Here is an 18,858-nt window from a genome sequence, read left to right as displayed (position 1 = left end):
TACATTATATATGGCAGCACTATGGTGACATGGAGGAGTCGCGGCTATTACATTATATATGGCAGCACTATGATGACATTGAGTCGCGGCTATTACAGTATATATGACAGCACTATGGTGACATAAGAGAGTCGCGGCTATTACAGTATATATGACAGCACTATGGTGACATAAGAGAGTCGCGGCTATTACAGTATATATGACAGCACTATGGTGACATGGAGGAGTCGCGGCTATTACATTATATATGGCAGCACTATGGTGACATGGAGAAGTCGCGGCTATTACATTATATATGGCAGCACTATGATGACATTGAGTCGCGGCTATTACAGTATATATGACAGCACTATGGTGACATAAGAGAGTCGCGGCTATTACAGTATATATGACAGCACTATGGTGACATAAGAGAGTCGCGGCTATTACAGTATATATGACAGCACTATGGTGACATAAGAGAGTCGCGGCTATTACAGTATATATGACAGCACTATGGTGACGTAAGAGTCGCGGCTATTGCAGTATATACGGCAGGTCTGCGCCATCTCTGGCGCTGCTCTCAGATTCGTCCTCCACTATACTGCTAACTCAGTCACGGATTATGTGTCCTTTCTTTTATATATGTACTAAGCCCCGCCTCTGATTATTTTTGGACCAATCACAGCCCAGGAGTTCCATTCTTCCTCTAATTGGTGGGGATCATCGTCCCACATCGCAGTTTCCCGTGTGACGTCACGGATTGGCAGCTCTGAATGCTGTAATCTGATTGGACAGCATGACTGTCACTATCCCTTGCAGTTAGCTCCGCCCATTTCCGGTTACTCTTTGACCTGAGTTTGTGGGTGTGTACTTCAAGCATCCAATTAGCGTGTGTGTTCTCCATCTCTGGATTCTGATTGGTGAGTGACCGTCTGTGGGCGGAGTTACAGCTGTTGCTATGTGATCGCCTGCCGGGTGGGAGAAGATGGCGGCGGTGGAGCCGGAGTCCGGTGAGCGGAGCCGGGAGCGGCGGGTGTGAGGAATGGAGGAGGCCGGGAGCAGCGTCGGCCTGTGGGAGAGGAGGGACGGCCCCGGACACCCGGTAATGAGCGTCCGTGTGTCAGAGACTGAGCTGAGAGCTGCCCGGAGGCTGAGTATATACGGGGAGGTGACGGCCTGTATATAGGGGGGGGGTCCCGGGGAGGTGACGGGCTGTATATGGGGGGGGTCCCGGGGAGGTGACGGGCTGTATATAGGGGGGGGTCCCGGGGAGGTGACGGGCTGTATATAGGGGGGGGTCCCGGGGAGGTGACGGGCTGTATATAGGGGGGGGTCCCGGGGAGGTGACGGGCTGTATATAGGGGGGGTCCCGGGGAGGTGACGGGCTGTGTATAACCAGCAGATCCCCCAGGGGCAGACACGTACGACGCTCCGCTCTGACCTGTGACAGTGTGCTGCCTCCTGCACTGGTAAGAGATGGGGGGCGTCCAGGGCGGTCTGCAGGATGGCAGGTGCAGAGCTGTGTATGTTGTGGGCACGGTGAGACGCTCTGTGACCCCTGTGTCCTCTCCGCAGGCTCGGGAGCAATGTCCGGGGGTGAACAACAAGCCGTACGTGTGTGACAGCGGCCACTGCTGCGGGGAGAGCGGGTGCTGCACCTACTACTACGAGCTGTGGTGTAAGTAATCCAGAGCTGTCTGCTGCACCCCCACCCTCCGTCACCTGCTTCATCCATTACTCGCCTCGTCCTGCACCCCCACCCTCCGTCACCTGCTTCATCCGTCACCCGCCTCGTCCTGCACCCCCCACCCTCCGTCACCTGCTTCATCCGTCACCCGCCTAGTCCTGCACCCCCACCCTCCGTCACCCGCCTCGTCCTGCACCCCCCACCCTCCGTCACCCGCCTCGTCCTGCACCCCCCACCCTCCGTCACCTGCTTCATCCGTCACCCGCCTCGTCCTGTACCCCCACCCTCCGTCACCTGCTTCATCCGCTACTCGCCTCGTCCTGCACCCCCCCACCCTCCGTCACCTGCTTCATCCGTCACCCGCCTCGTCCTGCACCCCCCACCCTCCGTCACCTGCTTCATCCGTCACCCGCCTCGTCCTGCACCCCCACCCTCCGTCACCTGCTTCATCCGTTACTCGCCTCGTCCTGCACCCCCACCCTCCGTCACCTTCATCCGTTACTCGCCTCGTCCTGCACCCCCACCCTCCGTCACCTGCTTCATCTGTCACCCGCCTCGTCCTGCACCCCCCCACCCTCCGTCACCTGCTTCATCCGTCACCCGCCTCGTCCTGCACCCCCCCACCCTCCGTCACCTGCTTCATCCGTTACTCGCCTCGTCCTGCACCCCCCCACCCTCCGTCACCTGCTTCATCCATTACCCGCCTCGTCCTGCACCCCCACCCTCCGTCACCTGCTTCATCCGTTACTCGCCTCGTCCTGCACCCCCCCACCCTCCGTCACCTGCTTCATCCGTTACCCGCCTCTTCCTGCACCCCCTCACCCTCCGTCACCTGCTTCATCCGTTACCCGCCTCGTCCTGCACCCCCACCCTCCGTCACCTGCTTCATCCGTCACCCGCCTAGTCCTGCACCCCCACCCTCCGTCACCTGCTTCATCCGTTACCCGCCTCGTCCTGCACCCTCCTCCTCCGTCACCTGCTTCATCCATTACCCGCCTCGTCCTGCACCCCCACCCTCCGTCACCTGCTTCATCCGTCACCCGCCTAGTCCTGCACCCCCACCCTCCGTCACCTGCTTCATCCGTTACCCGCCTCGTCCTGCACCCCCACCCTCCGTCACCTGCTTCATCCGTCACCCGCCTAGTCCTGCACCCCCACCCTCCGTCACCTGCTTCATCCGTTACCCGCCTCGTCCTGCACCCTCCTCCTCCGTCACCTGCTTCATCCGTTACCCGCCTCGTCCTGCACCCCCACCCTCCGTCACCTGCTTCATCCGTCACCCGCCTAGTCCTGCACCCCCACCCTCCGTCACCTGCTTCATCCGTTACCCGCCTCGTCCTGCACCCCCACCCTCCGTCACCTGCTTCATCCGTTACCCGCCTCGTCCTGCACCCCCACCCTCCGTCACCTGCTTCATCCGTTACCCGCCTCGTCCTGCACCCCCACCCTCCGTCACCTGCTTCATCCGTTACCCGCCTCGTCCTGCACCCCCACCCTCCGTCACCTGCTTCATCCGTTACCCGCCTCGTCCTGCACCCCCACCCTCCGTCACCTGCTTCATCCGTTACCTGCCTCGTCCTGCACCCCCCACCCTCCGTCACCTGCTTCATCCGTTACCCGCCTCGTCGTGCACCCCCACCCTCCGTCACCTGCTTCATCCGTTACCTGCCTCGTCCTGCACCCCCCACCCTCCGTCACCTGCTTCATCCGTTACCCGCCTCGTCCTGCACCCCCCACCCTCCGTCACCTGCTTCATCCATTACCCGCCTCGTCCTGCACCCCCCACCCTCCGTCACTTGCTTCATCCGTTACCCGCCTCGTCCTGCACCCGCACCCTCTGTCACCTGCTTCATCCGTTACCCGCCTCGTCCTGCACCCCCACCCTCCGTCACCTGCTTCATCCGTTACCCGCCTCGTCCTGCACCCCCCACCCTCCGTCACTTGCTTCATCCGTTACCCGCCTCGTCCTGCACCCCCTCACCCTCCGTCACCTGCTTCATCCGTTACCCGCCTCGTCCTGCACCCCCACCCTCCGTCACCTTCTTCATCCGTCACCCGCCTAGTCCTGCACCCCCACCCTCCGTCACCTGCTTCATCCGTTACCCGCCTCGTCCTGCACCCTCCTCCTCCGTCACCTGCTTCATCCGTTACCCGCCTCGTCCTGCACCCCCACCCTCCGTCACCTGCTTCATCCGTTACCCGCCTCGTCCTGCACCCCCACCCTCCGTCACCTGCTTCATCCGTTACCCGCCTCGTCCTGCACCCCCACCCTCCGTCACCTGCTTCATCCGTTACCCGCCTCGTCCTGCACCCCCACCCTCCGTCACCTGCTTCATCCGTCACCCGCCTCGTCCTGCACTCTCATCCTCCGTCACCTGCTTCATCCGTCACCCGCCTCGTCCTGTACCCCCACCCTCCGTCACCTGCTTCATCCTTTACTCGCCTCGTCGTGCACCCCCACCCTCCGTCACCTGCTTCATCCGTTACCTGCCTCGTCCTGCACCCCCCACCCTCCGTCACCTGCTTCATCCGTTACCCGCCTCGTCCTGCACCCCCCACCCTCCGTCACCTGCTTCATCCATTACCCGCCTCGTCCTGCACCCCCCACCCTCCGTCACCTGCTTCATCCATTACCCGCCTCGTCCTGCACCCCCCACCCTCCGTCACTTGCTTCATCCGTTACCCGCCTCGTCCTGCACCCGCACCCTCTGTCACCTGCTTCATCCGTTACCCGCCTCGTCCTGCACCCCCACCCTCCGTCACCTGCTTCATCCGTTACCCGCCTCGTCCTGCACCCCCCACCCTCCGTCACCTGCTTCATCCGTTACCCGCCTCGTCCTGCACCCCCACCCTCCGTCACTTGCTTCATCCGTTACCTGCCTCGTCGTGCACCCCCACCCTCCGTCACCTGCTTCATCCGTTACCTGCCTCGTCCTGCACCCCCCACCCTCTGTCACCTGCTTCATCCGTTACCCGCCTCGTCCTGCACCCCCCACCCTCCGTCACCTGCTTCATCCATTACCCGCCTCGTCCTGCACCCCCCACCCTCCGTCACTTGCTTCATCCGTTACCCGCCTCGTCCTGCACCCGCACCCTCTGTCACCTGCTTCATCCGTTACCCGCCTCGTCCTGCACCCCCCACCTTCTGTCACCTGCTTCATCCGTTACCCGCCTCGTCCTGCACCCCCACCCTCCGTCACCTGCTTCATCCGTTACCCGCCTCGTCCTGCACCCCCCACCCTCCGTCACCTGCTTCATCCGTTACCCGCCTCGTCCTGCACCCCCCACCCTCCGTCACTTGCTTCATCCGTTACCCGCCTCGTCCTGCACCCCCTCACCCTCCGTCACCTGCTTCATCCGTTACCCGCCTCGTCCTGCACCCCCACCCTCCGTCACCTTCTTCATCCGTCACCCGCCTAGTCCTGCACCCCCACCCTCCGTCACCTGCTTCATCCGTTACCCGCCTCGTCCTGCACCCTCCTCCTCCGTCACCTGCTTCATCCGTTACCCGCCTCGTCCTGCACCCCCACCCTCCGTCACCTGCTTCATCCGTTACCCGCCTCGTCCTGCACCCCCACCCTCCGTCACCTGCTTCATCCGTTACCCGCCTCGTCCTGCACCCCCACCCTCCGTCACCTGCTTCATCCGTTACCCGCCTCGTCCTGCATCCCCACCCTCCGTCACCTGCTTCATCCGTTACCCGCCTCGTCCTGCACCCCCACCCTCCGTCACCTGCTTCATCCGTTACCCGCCTCGTCCTGCACCCCCACCCTCCGTCACCTGCTTCATCCGTTACCCGCCTCGTCCTGCACCCCCACCCTCCGTCACCTGCTTCATCCGTTACCCGCCTCGTCCTGCACCCCCACCCTCCGTCACCTGCTTCATCCGTTACCCGCCTCGTCCTGCACCCCCACCCTCCGTCACCTGCTTCATCCGTCACCCGCCTCGTCCTGCACTCTCATCCTCCGTCACCTGCTTCATCCGTCACCCGCCTCGTCCTGCACCCCCACCCTCCGTCACCTGCTTCATCCTTTACTCGCCTCGTCGTGCACCCCCACCCTCCGTCACCTGCTTCATCCGTTACCTGCCTCGTCCTGCACCCCCCACCCTCCGTCACCTGCTTCATCCGTTACCCGCCTCGTCCTGCACCCCCCACCCTCCGTCACCTGCTTCATCCATTACCCGCCTCGTCCTGCACCCCCCACCCTCCGTCACCTGCTTCATCCATTACCCGCCTCGTCCTGCACCCCCCACCCTCCGTCACTTGCTTCATCCGTTACCCGCCTCGTCCTGCACCCGCACCCTCTGTCACCTGCTTCATCCGTTACCCGCCTCGTCCTGCACCCCCACCCTCCGTCATCTGCTTCATCCGTTACCCGCCTCGTCCTGCACCCCCCACCCTCCGTCACCTGCTTCATCCGTTACCCGCCTCGTCCTGCACCCCCCACCCTCCGTCACTTGCTTCATCCGTTACCCGCCTCGTCGTGCACCCCCACCCTCCGTCACCTGCTTCATCCGTTACCTGCCTCGTCCTGCACCCCCCACCCTCCGTCACCTGCTTCATCCGTTACCCGCCTCGTCCTGCACCCCCCACCCTCCGTCACCTGCTTCATCCATTACCCGCCTCGTCCTGCACCCCCCACCCTCCGTCACTTGCTTCATCCGTTACCTGCCTCGTCCTGCACCCGCACCCTCTGTCACCTGCTTCATCCGTTACCCGCCTCGTCCTGCACCCGCACCCTCCGTCACCTGCTTCATCCGTTACCCGCCTCGTCCTGCACCCCCACCCTCCGTCACCTGCTTCATCCGTTACCCGCCTCGTCCTGCACCCCCCACCCTCCGTCACCTGCTTCATCCGTTACCCGCCTCGTCCTGCACCCCCCACCCTCCGTCACCTGCTTCATCCATTACCCGCCTCGTCCTGCACCCCCCACCCTCCGTCACTTGCTTCATCTGTAGCCCGTCTTGTCCTACTCCCCCACCCTCCGTCACCTGCTTCATCCGTTACCCGCCTCGTCCTGCACCCCCCACCTTCTGTCACCTGCTTCATCTGTTCCCCGCCTTGTCCTACTCCCCCACCCTCCGTCACCTGCTTCATCTGTAGCCCGTCTTGTCCTACTCCCCACCCCAATCATCCGTCACCTGGTCTTTCCTCTGCAGGGTTCTGGCTTCTCTGGACTCTTCTCATTCTCCTGAGTTGCTGCTGTGCCTATCGCCATCGTCGTGCCAAGCTCCGCCTTCAGCATCAGCAGCGGCAGCGGGAGATCAACCTCATTGCCTACCACCGTGCCTGTCACTACCCGCCATCCATGCTGGACCTAAGTAAGTGGCAGCTGAGCCTCTCGCCCACCCAGCATTGTGTTCACAGTACTGTCGTTACTCATGGGATCTGCTCTGCCCCTTTATTGTATTGTACAGTAGTATTAATACTCGGGGGATCTGATACTAATAGATCCGTTTCTCCTGTCTCTGTAGTGTGGTTACTCGGGGTGTACTGTGTATAATATCTAGTGAGGATCCCGCGTGTTGTACTGTAGTATTAATACTCGGGGGATCTGATACTAATAGATCCGTTTCTTTCCTCTGTGTATTGTGGTTACTCGGGGTGTACTGTGTATAATATCTAGTGAGGATCCCGTGTGTTGTACAGTAGTATTAATACTCGGGGGATCTGATACTAATAGATCCGTTTCTTTGCTCTCTGTAGTGTGGTTACTCGGGGTGTACTGTGTATAATATCTAGTGAGGATCCCGTGTGTTGTACAGTAGTATTAATCCTCGGGGGATCTGATACTAATAGATCCGTTTCTTTGCTCTCTGTAGTGTGGTTACTCAGGGTGTACTGTGTATAATATCCTGTGAGGATCCCGTGTGTTGTACAGTAGTATTAATACTCGGTGGGTCTGATACTAATAGATCCGTTTCTTTGCTCTCTGTAGTGTGGATACTCGGGGTGTACTGTGTATAATATCTAGTGAGGATCTCGTGTGTTGTACTGTAGTATTAATACTCGGTTGGGATCTGATACTATGAGATCCGTTTCTTTGGTCTCTGTAGTGCGGTTACTCAGGGTGTACTGTGTATAATATCTAGTGAGGATCCCGCGTGTTGTACAGTAGTATTAATACTCAGGGGGATCTGATACTAATAGATCCGTTTCTTTGCTCTCTGTAGTGTGGTTACTCGGGGTGTACTGTGTATAATATCCAGTGAGGATCCCGCGTGTTGTACAGTAGTATTAATACTCGGGGGATCTGATACTAATAGATCCGTTTCTTTGCTCTCTGTATTGTGGTTACTCAGGGTGTACTGTGTATAATATCTAGTGAGGATCCCGTGTATTGTACAGTAGTATTAATACTCGGTGGGTCTGATACTAATAGATCCGTTTCTTTGCTCTCTGTAGTGTGGTTACTCGGGGTGTACTGTGTATAATATCTAGTGAGGATCCCGTGTATTGTACAGTAGTATTAATACTCGGTGGGTCTGATACTAATAGATCCGTGTCTTTGCTCTCTGTATTGTGGTTACTCGGGGTGTACTGTGTATAATATCTAGTGAGGATCCCGTGTGTTGTACAGTAGTATTAATACTCGGGGGATCTGATACTAATAGATCCGTTTCTTTGCTCTCTGTAGTGTGGTTACTCAGGGTGTACTGTGTATAATATCTAGTGAGGATCCCGTGTGTTGTACAGTAGTATTAATACTCAGGGGATCTGATACTAATAGATCCGTTTCTTTGCTCTCTGTATTGTGGTTACTCGGGGTGTACTGTGTATAATATCTAGTGAGGATCCCGTGTGTTGTATAGTAGTATTAATACTCGGGTGGGGGGATCTGATACTAATAGATCCGTTTCTTTGCTCTCTGTAGTGTGGATACTCAGGGTGTACTGTGTATAATATCTAGTGAGGATCCCGTGTGTTGTACAGTAGTATTAATACTCGGGGTATCTGATACTAATAGACCCGTTTCTTTGCTCTCTGTAGTGTGGATACTCGGGGTGTACTGTGTATAATATCTAGTGAGGATCCCGTGTATTGTACAGTAGTATTAATACTCGGGGGGATCTGATACTAATAGACCCGTTTCTTTGCTCTCTGTAGTGTGGTTACTCGGGGTGTACTGTGTATAATATCTAGTGAGGATCTCGTGTGTTGTACAGTAGTATTAATACTCGGGGGGATCTGATACTAATAGACCCGTTTCTTTGCTCTCTGTAGTGTGGATACTCGGGGTGTACTGTGTATAATATATAGTGAGGATCCCGTGTGTTGTACAGTAGTGTTAATACTCGGGGGATCTGATACTAATAGATCCGTTTCTTTGCTCTCTGTATTGTAGATACTCGGGGTGTACTGTGTATAATATCTAGTGAGGATCCCGTGTGTTGTACAGTAGTATTAATACTCGGGGGATCTGATACTATGAGATCCGTTTCTTTGGTCTCTGTAGTGCGGTTACTCAGGGTGTACTGTGTATAATATCTAGTGAGGATCCTGTTTGTTGTACAGTAGTATTAATACTCGGGGGGATCTGATACTAATAGATCCGTTTCTTTGCTCTCTGTAGTGCGGTTACTCAGGGTGTACTGTGTGTAATATCTAGTGAGGATCCCGTGTGTTGAGTATTAATACTCGGTGGGTCTGATACTAATAGATCCGTTTCTTTGCTCTCTGTAGTGTGGTTACTCAGGGTGTACTGTGTATAATATCTAGTGAGGATCCCGTGTGTTGTACAGTAGTATTAATACTCGGGTGGGGGGATCTGATACTAATAGATCCGTTTCTTTGCTCTCTGTAGTGTGGATACTCGGGGTGTACTGTGTATAATATCTAGTGAGGATCCCGTGTGTTGTACAGTAGTATTAATACTCGGTGGGTCTGATACTAATAGATCCGTTTCTTTGCTCTCTGTAGTGTGGATACTCGGGGTGTACTGTGTATAATATATAGTGAGGATCCCGTGTGTTGTACAGTAGTGTTAATACTCGGGGGATCTGATACTAATAGATCCGTTTCTTTGCTCTCTGTATTGTAGATACTCGGGGTGTATAATATCTAGTGAGGATCCCGTGTGTTGTACAGTAGTATTAATACTCGGGGGATCTGATACTATGAGATCCGTTTCTTTGGTCTCTGTAGTGCGGTTACTCAGGGTGTACTGTGTATAATATCTAGTGAGGATCCTGTTTGTTGTACTGTAGTATTAATACTCGGTGGGTCTGATACTAATAGATCCGTTTCTTTGCTCTCTGTAGTGTGGTTACTCGGGGTGTACTGTGTATAATATCTAGTGAGGATCCCGCGTGTTGTACAGTAGTATTAATACTCGGGGGGATCTGATACTATGAGATCCGTTTCTTTGGTCTCTGTAGTGCGGTTACTCAGGGTGTACTGTGTATAATATCTAGTGAGGATCCTGTTTATTGTACTGTAGTATTAATACTCGGTGGGTCTGATACTAATAGATCCGTTTCTTTGCTCTCTGTAGTGTGGTTACTCGGGGTGTACTGTGTATAATATCTAGTGAGGATCCCGCGTGTTGTACAGTAGTATTAATACTCGGGGGATCTGATACTAATAGATCCGTTTCTTTGCTCTCTGTAGTGTGGATACTCGGGGTGTACTGTGTATAATATCTAGTGAGGATCCCGTGTATTGTACAGTAGTATTAATACTCGGGGAATCTGATACTAATAGATCCGTTTCTTTGCTCTCTGTAGTGTGGTTACTCGGGGTGTACTGTGTATAATATCTAGTGAGGATCCCGTGTGTTGTACAGTAGTATTAATACTCGGGGGGATCTGATACTAATAGATCCGTTTCTTTGCTCTCTGTAGTGTGGATACTCGGGGTGTACTGTGTATAGTATCTAGTGAGGATCCCGTGTATTGTACAGTAGTATTAATACTCGGGGGGATCTGATACTAATAGATCCGTTTCTTTGCTCTCTGTAGTGTGGTTACTCGGGGTGTACTGTGTATAATATCTAGTGAGGATCCCGCGTGTTGTACAGTACTATTAATACTCGGGGGATCTCATACTAATAGATCCGTTTCTTTGCTCTCTGTAGTGTGGATACTCAGGGTGTACTGTGTATAATATCTAGTGAGGATCCCGCGAGTTGTACAGTAGTATTAATACTCGGGGGATCTGATACTAATAGATCCGTTTCTTTGCTCTCTGTAGTGTGGATACTCGGGTTGTACTGTGTATAATATCTAGTGAGGATCCCGTGTGTTGTACAGTAGTATTAATACTCGGGGGGGATCTGATACTAAGAGATCCTTTTCTTTGCTCTCTGTAGTGTGGTTACTCGGGGTGTACTGTGTATAATATCTAGTGAGGATCCCGCGTGTTGTACAGTAGTATTATTACTCGGGGGATCTCATACTCATAGATCCGTTTCTTTGCTCTCTGTAGTGTGGTTACTCAGGGTGTACTGTGTATAATATCTAGTGAGGATCTCGTGTGTTGTACTGGAGTATTAATACTCAGGGGGATCTGATACTAAGAGATCCGTTTCTCCTGTCTCTGTATTGTGTTTACTCGGGGTGTACTGTGTATAATATCCATTCAGGATCCCGTGTGTTGTACAGTAGTATTAATACTCAGGGGGATCTGATACTAATAGATCCGTTTCTTTGCTCTCTGTAGTGTGGTTACTCGGGGTGTACTGTGTATAATATCTAGTGAGGATCCCGTGTGTTGTACAGTAGTATTAATACTCGGGGGGGATCTGATACTAATAGATCCGTTTCTTTGCTCTCTGTAGTGTGGTTACTCGGGGTGTACTGTGTATAATATCTAGTGAGGATCCCGCGTGTTGTACAGTACTATTAATACCCGGGGGATCTCATACTAATAGATCCGTTTCTTTGCTCTCTGTAGTGTGGATACTCAGGGTGTACTGTGTATAATATCTAGTGAGGATCCCGTGTATTGTACAGTAGTATTAATACTCGGGGGATCTGATACTAATAGACCCGTTTCTTTGCTCTCTGTAGTGTGGATACTCGGGGTGTACTGTGTATAATATCTAGTGAGGATCTCGTGTGTTGTACTGTAGTATTAATACTCGGTTGGGATCTGATAATAATAGATCAGTTTCTTTGCTCTCTGTATTGTGGTTACTCGGGGTGTACTGTGTATAATATCTAGTGAGGATCCCGTGTGTTGTATAGTAGTATTAATACTCGGGGGATCTGATACTAATAGATCCGTTTCTTTGCTCTCTGTAGTGTGGTTACTCGGGGTGTACTGTGTATAATATCCATTCAGGATCCCGTGTGTTGTACAGTAGTATTAATACTCAGGGGGATCTGATACTAATAGATCCGTTTCTTTGCTCTCTGTAGTGTGGTTACTCGGGGTGTACTGTGTATAATATCTAGTGAGGATCTCGTGTGTTGTACTGTAGTATTAATACTCGGTTGGGATCTGATAATAATAGATCAGTTTCTTTGCTCTCTGTATTGTGGTTACTCGGGGTGTACTGTGTATAATATCTAGTGAGGATCTCGTGTGTTGTACAGTAGTATTAATACTTGGGGGGGATCTGATACTAAGAGATGCGTTTCTTTGGTCTCTGTAGTGCGGTTACTCAGGGTGTACTGTGTGTAATATCTAGTGAGGATCCCGTGTGTTGAGTATTAATACTCGGTGGGTCTTATACTAATAGATCCGTGTCTTTGCTCTCTGTAGTGTGGTTACTCAGGGTGTACTGTGTATAATATCTAGTGAGGATCCCGTGTGTTGTACAGTAGTATTAATACTCGGGGGATCTGATACTAATAGATCCGTTTCTTTGCTCTCTGTAGTGTGGTTACTCGGGGTGTACTGTGTATAATATCTAGTGAGGATCCCGTGTGTTGTACAGTAGTGTTAATACTCGGGGGATCTGATACTAATAGATCCGTTTCTTTGCTCTCTGTAGTGTGGTTACTCGGGGTGTACTGTGTATAATATCTAGTGAGGATCCCGTGTGTTGTACAGTAGTGTTAATACTCGGGGGATCTGATACTAATAGATCCGTTTCTTTGCTCTCTGTAGTGTGGTTACTCGGGGTGTACTGTGTATAGTATCTAGTGAGGATCCCGTGTGTTGTACAGTAGTATTAATACTCGGGTGGGGGGATCTGATACTAATAGATCCGTTTCTTTGCTCTCTGTAGTGTGGTTACTCGGGGTGTACTGTGTATAGTATCTAGTGAGGATCCCGTGTGTTGTACAGTAGTATTAATACTCGGGGGATCTGATACTAATAGATCTGTTTCTTTGCTCTCTGTAGTGTGGATACTCGGGGTGTACTGTGTATAATATCTAGTGAGGATCTCGTGTGTTGTACAGTAGTATTAATACTCGGGGGGATCTGATACTATGAGATCCGTTTCTTTGGTCTCTGTAGTGCGGTTACTCAGGGTGTACTGTGTATAATATCTAGTGAGGATCCTGTTTGTTGTACTGTAGTATTAATACTCGGTGGGTCTGATACTAATAGATACGTTTCTTTGCTCTCTGTAGTGTGGTTACTCGGGGTGTACTGTGTATAATATCTAGTGAGGATCCCGTGTGTTGTACAGTAGTATTAATACTCGGGGGGATCTGATACTAATAGATCCGTTTCTTTGCTCTCTGTAGTGTGGTTACTCGCGGTGTACTGTGTATAATATCTAGTGAGGATCTCGTGTGTTGTACAGTAGTATTAATCCTCGGGGGATCTGATACTAATAGATTTGTTTCTTTGCTCTCTGTAGTGTGGATACTCGGGGTGTACTGTGTATAATATCTAGTGAGGATCCCGCGTGTTGTACAGTAGTATTAATACTCGGGGGTCTGATACTAATAGATCCGTTTCTTTGCTCTCTGTAGTGTGGTTACTCGGGGTGTACTGTGTATAATATCTAGTGAGGATCTCGTGTGTTGTACAGTAGTATTAATCCTCGGGGGATCTGATACTAATAGATCCGTTTCTCCTGTCTCTGTAGTGTGGTTACTCGGGGTGTACTGTGTATAATATCCAGTGAGGATCCCGTGTGTTGTACTGGAGTATTAATACTCGGGGGGATCTCATACTAATAGATCCGTTTCTTTGCTCTCTGTAGTGTGGTTACTCAGGGTGTACTGTGTATAATATCTAGTGAGGATCCCGTGTGTTGTACGATAGTATTAATACTCGGGGGTCTGATACTAATAGATCCGTTTCTTTGCTCTCTGTAGTGTGGTTACTCGGGGTGTACTGTGTATAATATCTAGTGAGGATCTCGTGTGTTGTACAGTAGTATTAATCCTCGGGGGATCTGATACTAATAGATCCGTTTCTCCTGTCTCTGTAGTGTGGTTACTCGGGGTGTACTGTGTATAATATCCAGTGAGGATCCCGTGTGTTGTACTGGAGTATTAATACTCGGGGGGATCTCATACTAATAGATCCGTTTCTTTGCTCTCTGTAGTGTGGTTACTCAGGGTGTACTGTGTATAATATCTAGTGAGGATCCCGTGTGTTGTACGATAGTATTAATACTCGGGGGGATCTGATACTAATAGATCCGTTTCTTTGCTCTCTGTAGTGTGGTTACTCGGGGTGTACTGTATATAATATCTAGTGAGGATCCCGTGTGTTGTACAGTAGTATTAATCCTTGGGGGATCTGATACTAATAGATCCGTTTCTTTGCTCTCTGTAGTGTGGTTACTCGGGGTGTACTGTATATAATATCTAGTGAGGATCCCGCGTGTTGTACAGTAGTATTAATACTCGGGGCATCTGATACTAATAGATCCGTTTCTGTGCTCTCTGTAGTGTGGTTACTCGGGGTGTACTGTGTAGAATATCCAGTGAGGATCCCGTGTATTGTACAGTAGTATTAATCCTCGGGGGATCTGATACTAATAGATCCGTTTCTTTGCTCTCTGTAGTGTGGTTACTCGGGGTGTACTGTGTATAATATCCTGTGAGGATCCCGTGTGTTGTACAGTAGTATTAATACTCGGGGGATCTGATACTAATAGATCCGTTTCTTTGCTCTCTGTAGTGTGGTTACTCGGGGTGTACTGTGTATAATATCTAGTGAGGATCCCGTGTGTTGTACAGTAGTATTAATACTCGAGGGATCTGATACTAATAGATCCGTTTCTTTCCTCTCTGTAGTGTGGTTACTCGGGGTGTACTGTGTATAATTTCTAGTGAGGATCCCGTGTATTGTACAGTAGTATTAATCCTCGGGGGATCTGATACTAATAGATCCGTTTCTTTGCTCTCTGTATTGTGGTTACTCGGGGTGTACTGTGTATAATATCTAGTGAGGATCCCGTGTGTTGTACAGTAGTATTAATACTCGGGGGATCTGATACTAATAGATCCGTTTCTTTGCTCTCTGTAGTGTGGTTACTCGGGGTGTACTGTGTATAATATCTAGTGAGGATCCCGTGTGTTGTACAGTAGTATTAATACTCGGGGGATCTGATACTAATAGATCCGTTTCTTTGCTCTCTGTAGTGTGGTTACTCGGGGTGTACTGTGTATAATATCCAGTGAGGATTCCGTGTGTTGTACAGTAGTATTAATACTCGGGGAATCTGATACTAATAGATCAGTTTCTTTGCTCTCTGTAGTGTGGTTACTCGGGGTGTACTGTGTAATATCCAGTGAGGATCCCGTGTGTTGTACAGTAGTATTAATACTCGGGGGATCTGATACTAATAGATCCGTTTCTTTGCTCTCTGTAGTGTGGTTACTCGGGGTGTACTGTGTAATATCCAGTGAGGATCCCGTGTATTGTACAGTAGTATTAATACTCGGGGAATCTGATACTAATAGATCAGTTTCTTTGCTCTCTGTAGTGTGGTTACTCGGGGTGTACTGTGTATAATATCTAGTGAGGATCCCGTGTATTGTACAGTAGTATTAATACTCGGGGAATCTGATACTAATAGATCCGTTTCTTTGCTCTCTGTAGTGTGGTTACTCGGGGTGTACTGTGTATAATATCTAGTGAGGATCCCGTGTGTTGTACTGTAGTATTAATACTCGGGGGATCTGATACTAATAGATCCGTTTCTTTGCTCTCTGTAGTGTGGTTACTCGGGGTGTACTGTGTATAATATCTAGTGAGGATCCCGTGTATTGTACAGTAGTATTAATACTCGGGGAATCTGATACTAATAGATCAGTTTCTTTGCTCTCTGTAGTGTGGTTACTCGGGGTGTACTGTGTATAATATCTAGTGAGGATCCCGTGTATTGTACAGTAGTATTAATACTCGGGGAATCTGATACTAATAGATCAGTTTCTTTGCTCTCTGTAGTGTGGTTACTCGGGGTGTACTGTGTAATATCCAGTGAGGATCCCGTGTATTGTACAGTAGTATTAATACTCGGGGGGTCTGATACTAATAGATCCGTTTCTTTGCTCTCTGTAGTGTGGTTACTCGGGGTGTACTGTGTATAATATCCAGCGAGGATCCCGCGTGTTGAGTATTAATACTCTGGGGGGGATCTGGAACTGATGTCTGTTTCTTTTCTCTTGTAGGGGTGTTGTCATCATTTAAGCTCCCGGCCTATGAGGAGGTGGCGTATCGGCCCACCACCCCTCCCCCTCCATACAGCTCCGCCCTCACCCCGCTGGGCCTCCCGTCGTCTTCTGTGCCTCCGTCGGACCCGCCATCCTTCTCGCCGAGCTCTGACCATTCCAGCAGCTGCTCCTGTACCTCCGGCTGTATGTTATCGGGAAGCAGCTCCTTCTCTGTCCAGGTGACGGATGAGACCGGCACCAGCCTGGGGAGCGCTGCCAGCGACGGCCGGAGCTGGGATCAGACACCGGAGGAGGAAGAGGAGCAGGGGGCTTGTGGCCCTGAGCGCTCTTTTCACAAGCAGACTGCTTTCTCCTCCTACGTGGATTTCTTTGATTCTCACCATTGCTGGGACATTGAGGAGGAGGATGAGGAGGCTGAGGAGGAGCATTACCGGCAGAGGAGGCTGACTGGAGACTCTGGGATCGAGGTCTGCCTCTGCCAGGTGCAGGGTGAGGAGGAGGAGGATGATAGTGGGCAACTGCACGATGATCCCACCTGTGCACGGAGCAGGAAATCCACAGAATCTCCCGTGGAGAAGGGAGACACAGAACCAAACTCCCCCATCCAATCTGTGTAACGCCAGGACCCAGACCGTGGAGTGCCACTAATACAACATCCTAGGGGAAGGGTCCTCCATGGACCAGCTAGATGGTGGGGGGAGCTCTGCTCAACATTGATCAGCCCGAGAGTGGGGGGGTACTACTCTATACGGACCAGCCTGCGTGTGGGGGGAGGTCTACATGGACCAGCTAGATGGTGGGGGGAGCTCTGCTAAATATGGATCATCCCGAGAGTCGGGGTGGGGGTATTCTATACGGACCAACCCGAGTGTGGGGGGAGGTCTACATGGACCAGCTGGAGGGTGGGAGGATTCTGTCCGATACGGACCAGCCCGAGTGTGGGGCGAGGTCTACATGGACCAGCTGGAGGGTTGGAGGATTCTGTTCGATACTGACCAGCCCGAGTGTGGGGGGAGGTCTACATGGACCAGCTAGATGGTGGGGGGAGGTCTGCTCAACATTGATCAGCCTGAGAGTGGGGGGTTCTACTCTATACTGACCAGCCTGAGTGTGGGGAGAGGGTTCTGCTCAATACCGACCACCCTGTGTGTGGGTGCAGGTCTACATGGACCAGCTGGAGGGTGGGGGGAGGTCTGCTCAGCACTGATCAGCCTGAGAGTGGGGGGGGTTCTACTCTATACTGACCAGCCTGAGTGTGCGGGGAGGTCTACATGGACCAGCTGGAGGGTGGGAGGATTCTGTTCGATATGGACTAGCCCGAGTGTGGGGGAGGTCTACATGGACCAGCTAGATGGTGGGGGGAGGTCTGCTCAACATTGATCAGCCTGAGAGTGGGGAGAGGGTGCTGCTCAATACGGACCACCCTGTGTGTGGGCGGAGGTCTACATGGACCAGCTGGAGGGTTCTGTTTGATACGGACCAGCCCGAGTGTGGGGGGTGCTGCTCTATACTGACCAGCCTGAGAGTGGGGGTGGTCTACATGGACCAGCTCGGTAGGGGGTATTTCTCGACATGGATCATCACATGGCGGAGGGTATTGCTCGACATGGAACAGCCCGGGTTGTGGGGGTGTAGCCTGCACCGACCATCCTGAGGGTGGTGTCTACGTTTTAGCGTATATAGTCACAGGTAGGACGATGTGATCGGTGTAACAAGGGGTGAAGCAGTAAAGGCATACATGTAGCAGGGCCAGGGGAAGTGGGGGACGTTGGACAGGTCTTTGATGCTGCTGAGCTGCCTCCACTAGTACGGTCATGTACCTGACCCCCTGGTGGGGGACTGACAGGAGCTGGCCCTGTGTTGGGCTGTGCCCCACTTGCGATCTCTGCTATGAGCTTTGTGGTAGATCCATCCTAGTACGCTCTTCTTATGGCCAGTAACGAGGAGGCTCCAGTTACCGAGCCGTGTGTGGAGGTCTATATATAGTCTTATACGATGCAGTGTGCGTTAACACCAAATAAAGCTGTTTACCACGAGAAGTGACCGGAGCAGCGCTCCTCTAGGGTCCTCAGTACAAGGAGCAGTGATGCCCCCGCTGGTGGGTTGTGGGGTACAGGCTGGTCACTTAGTGGAGGGTTGCCGAGGGTATCCTTGCCCTTGTAATCACTGATGGCTGTGGACACGGCTCGCTCCATGAGGCCACAAGGACTGGCCATTCTTCAGGGTATGTTGGGGCAGTCTTACGCTTTGGTTATATAGCGCCATCGTATTCCGCAGCGCTTTACGGACATTATCATCACTGTCCCCAATGATGCTCATAATCTAAATTTCCTATCGGTGTGTCTTTGGAGTCTCCTTCCAATTCATCATAATTGATGAGGTTAACACGGGTGTTCTCTGGATGTTACAGCCCCACCTGTATTCCAGATAGGACATACATTGGCTTGCATAAGTATTCACCCTCCTTGGCTTTTTACCGGTTTTGTGAAATTACAAAAATATTTAAACACCGGTTGTAATCAGACTATTTAGGGCTAATGCATCACACACAAATCGAAGTTGGTGGAGAAAAACATCGGCACAAATTAAAGTTATGGGATCAAGTAACTAAAAATTGCCCTGTGCCTATGAATTCACCCTTCCTGCAATGAAGT

The 18,858-nt window shown here is 51.7% G+C and overlaps 1 protein-coding gene across 1 annotated transcript; it reads left to right on the top strand.

Annotated features, from left to right (window-relative positions):
• The first annotated feature begins 898 nt into the window (after positions 1 to 898).
• Positions 899 to 18,243, top strand: WBP1 (WW domain binding protein 1). Its single transcript, XM_073562788.1, has 4 exons — positions 899 to 1,084; positions 1,558 to 1,660; positions 6,830 to 6,991; positions 16,202 to 18,243. The coding sequence occupies exons 1-4, from the start codon at positions 1,025 to 1,027 to the stop codon at positions 16,819 to 16,821; spliced, it is 945 nt and encodes a 314-aa protein (XP_073418889.1). The 5' UTR covers positions 899 to 1,024; the 3' UTR covers positions 16,822 to 18,243.
• Positions 18,244 to 18,858: the final 615 nt, after the last annotated feature.

The sequence above is a fragment of the Dendrobates tinctorius genome, unplaced genomic scaffold, assembly GCF_039654945.1.
Source record: "Dendrobates tinctorius isolate UK_male_01 unplaced genomic scaffold, ASM3965494v1 ptg000367l, whole genome shotgun sequence".
NCBI classification, from domain to species: domain Eukaryota; kingdom Metazoa; phylum Chordata; class Amphibia; order Anura; family Dendrobatidae; genus Dendrobates; species Dendrobates tinctorius.
Note: the sequence above shows the minus strand (reverse complement) of the source record. Positions and strands in the feature narration are given on the sequence as shown.

Coding starts and splice junctions, on each gene's coding strand:
- WBP1 (XM_073562788.1), top strand. CDS start 1,025: ATGGAGGAGGCCGGGAGCAGCGTCGGCCTGTGGGAGAGGAGGGACGGC. Junction 1,085..1,557: donor GGGACGGCCCCGGACACCCG/GTAATGAGCGTC, acceptor TCCTCTCCGCAG/GCTCGGGAGCAATGTCCGGG. Junction 1,661..6,829: donor CTACTACTACGAGCTGTGGT/GTAAGTAATCCA, acceptor TTTCCTCTGCAG/GGTTCTGGCTTCTCTGGACT.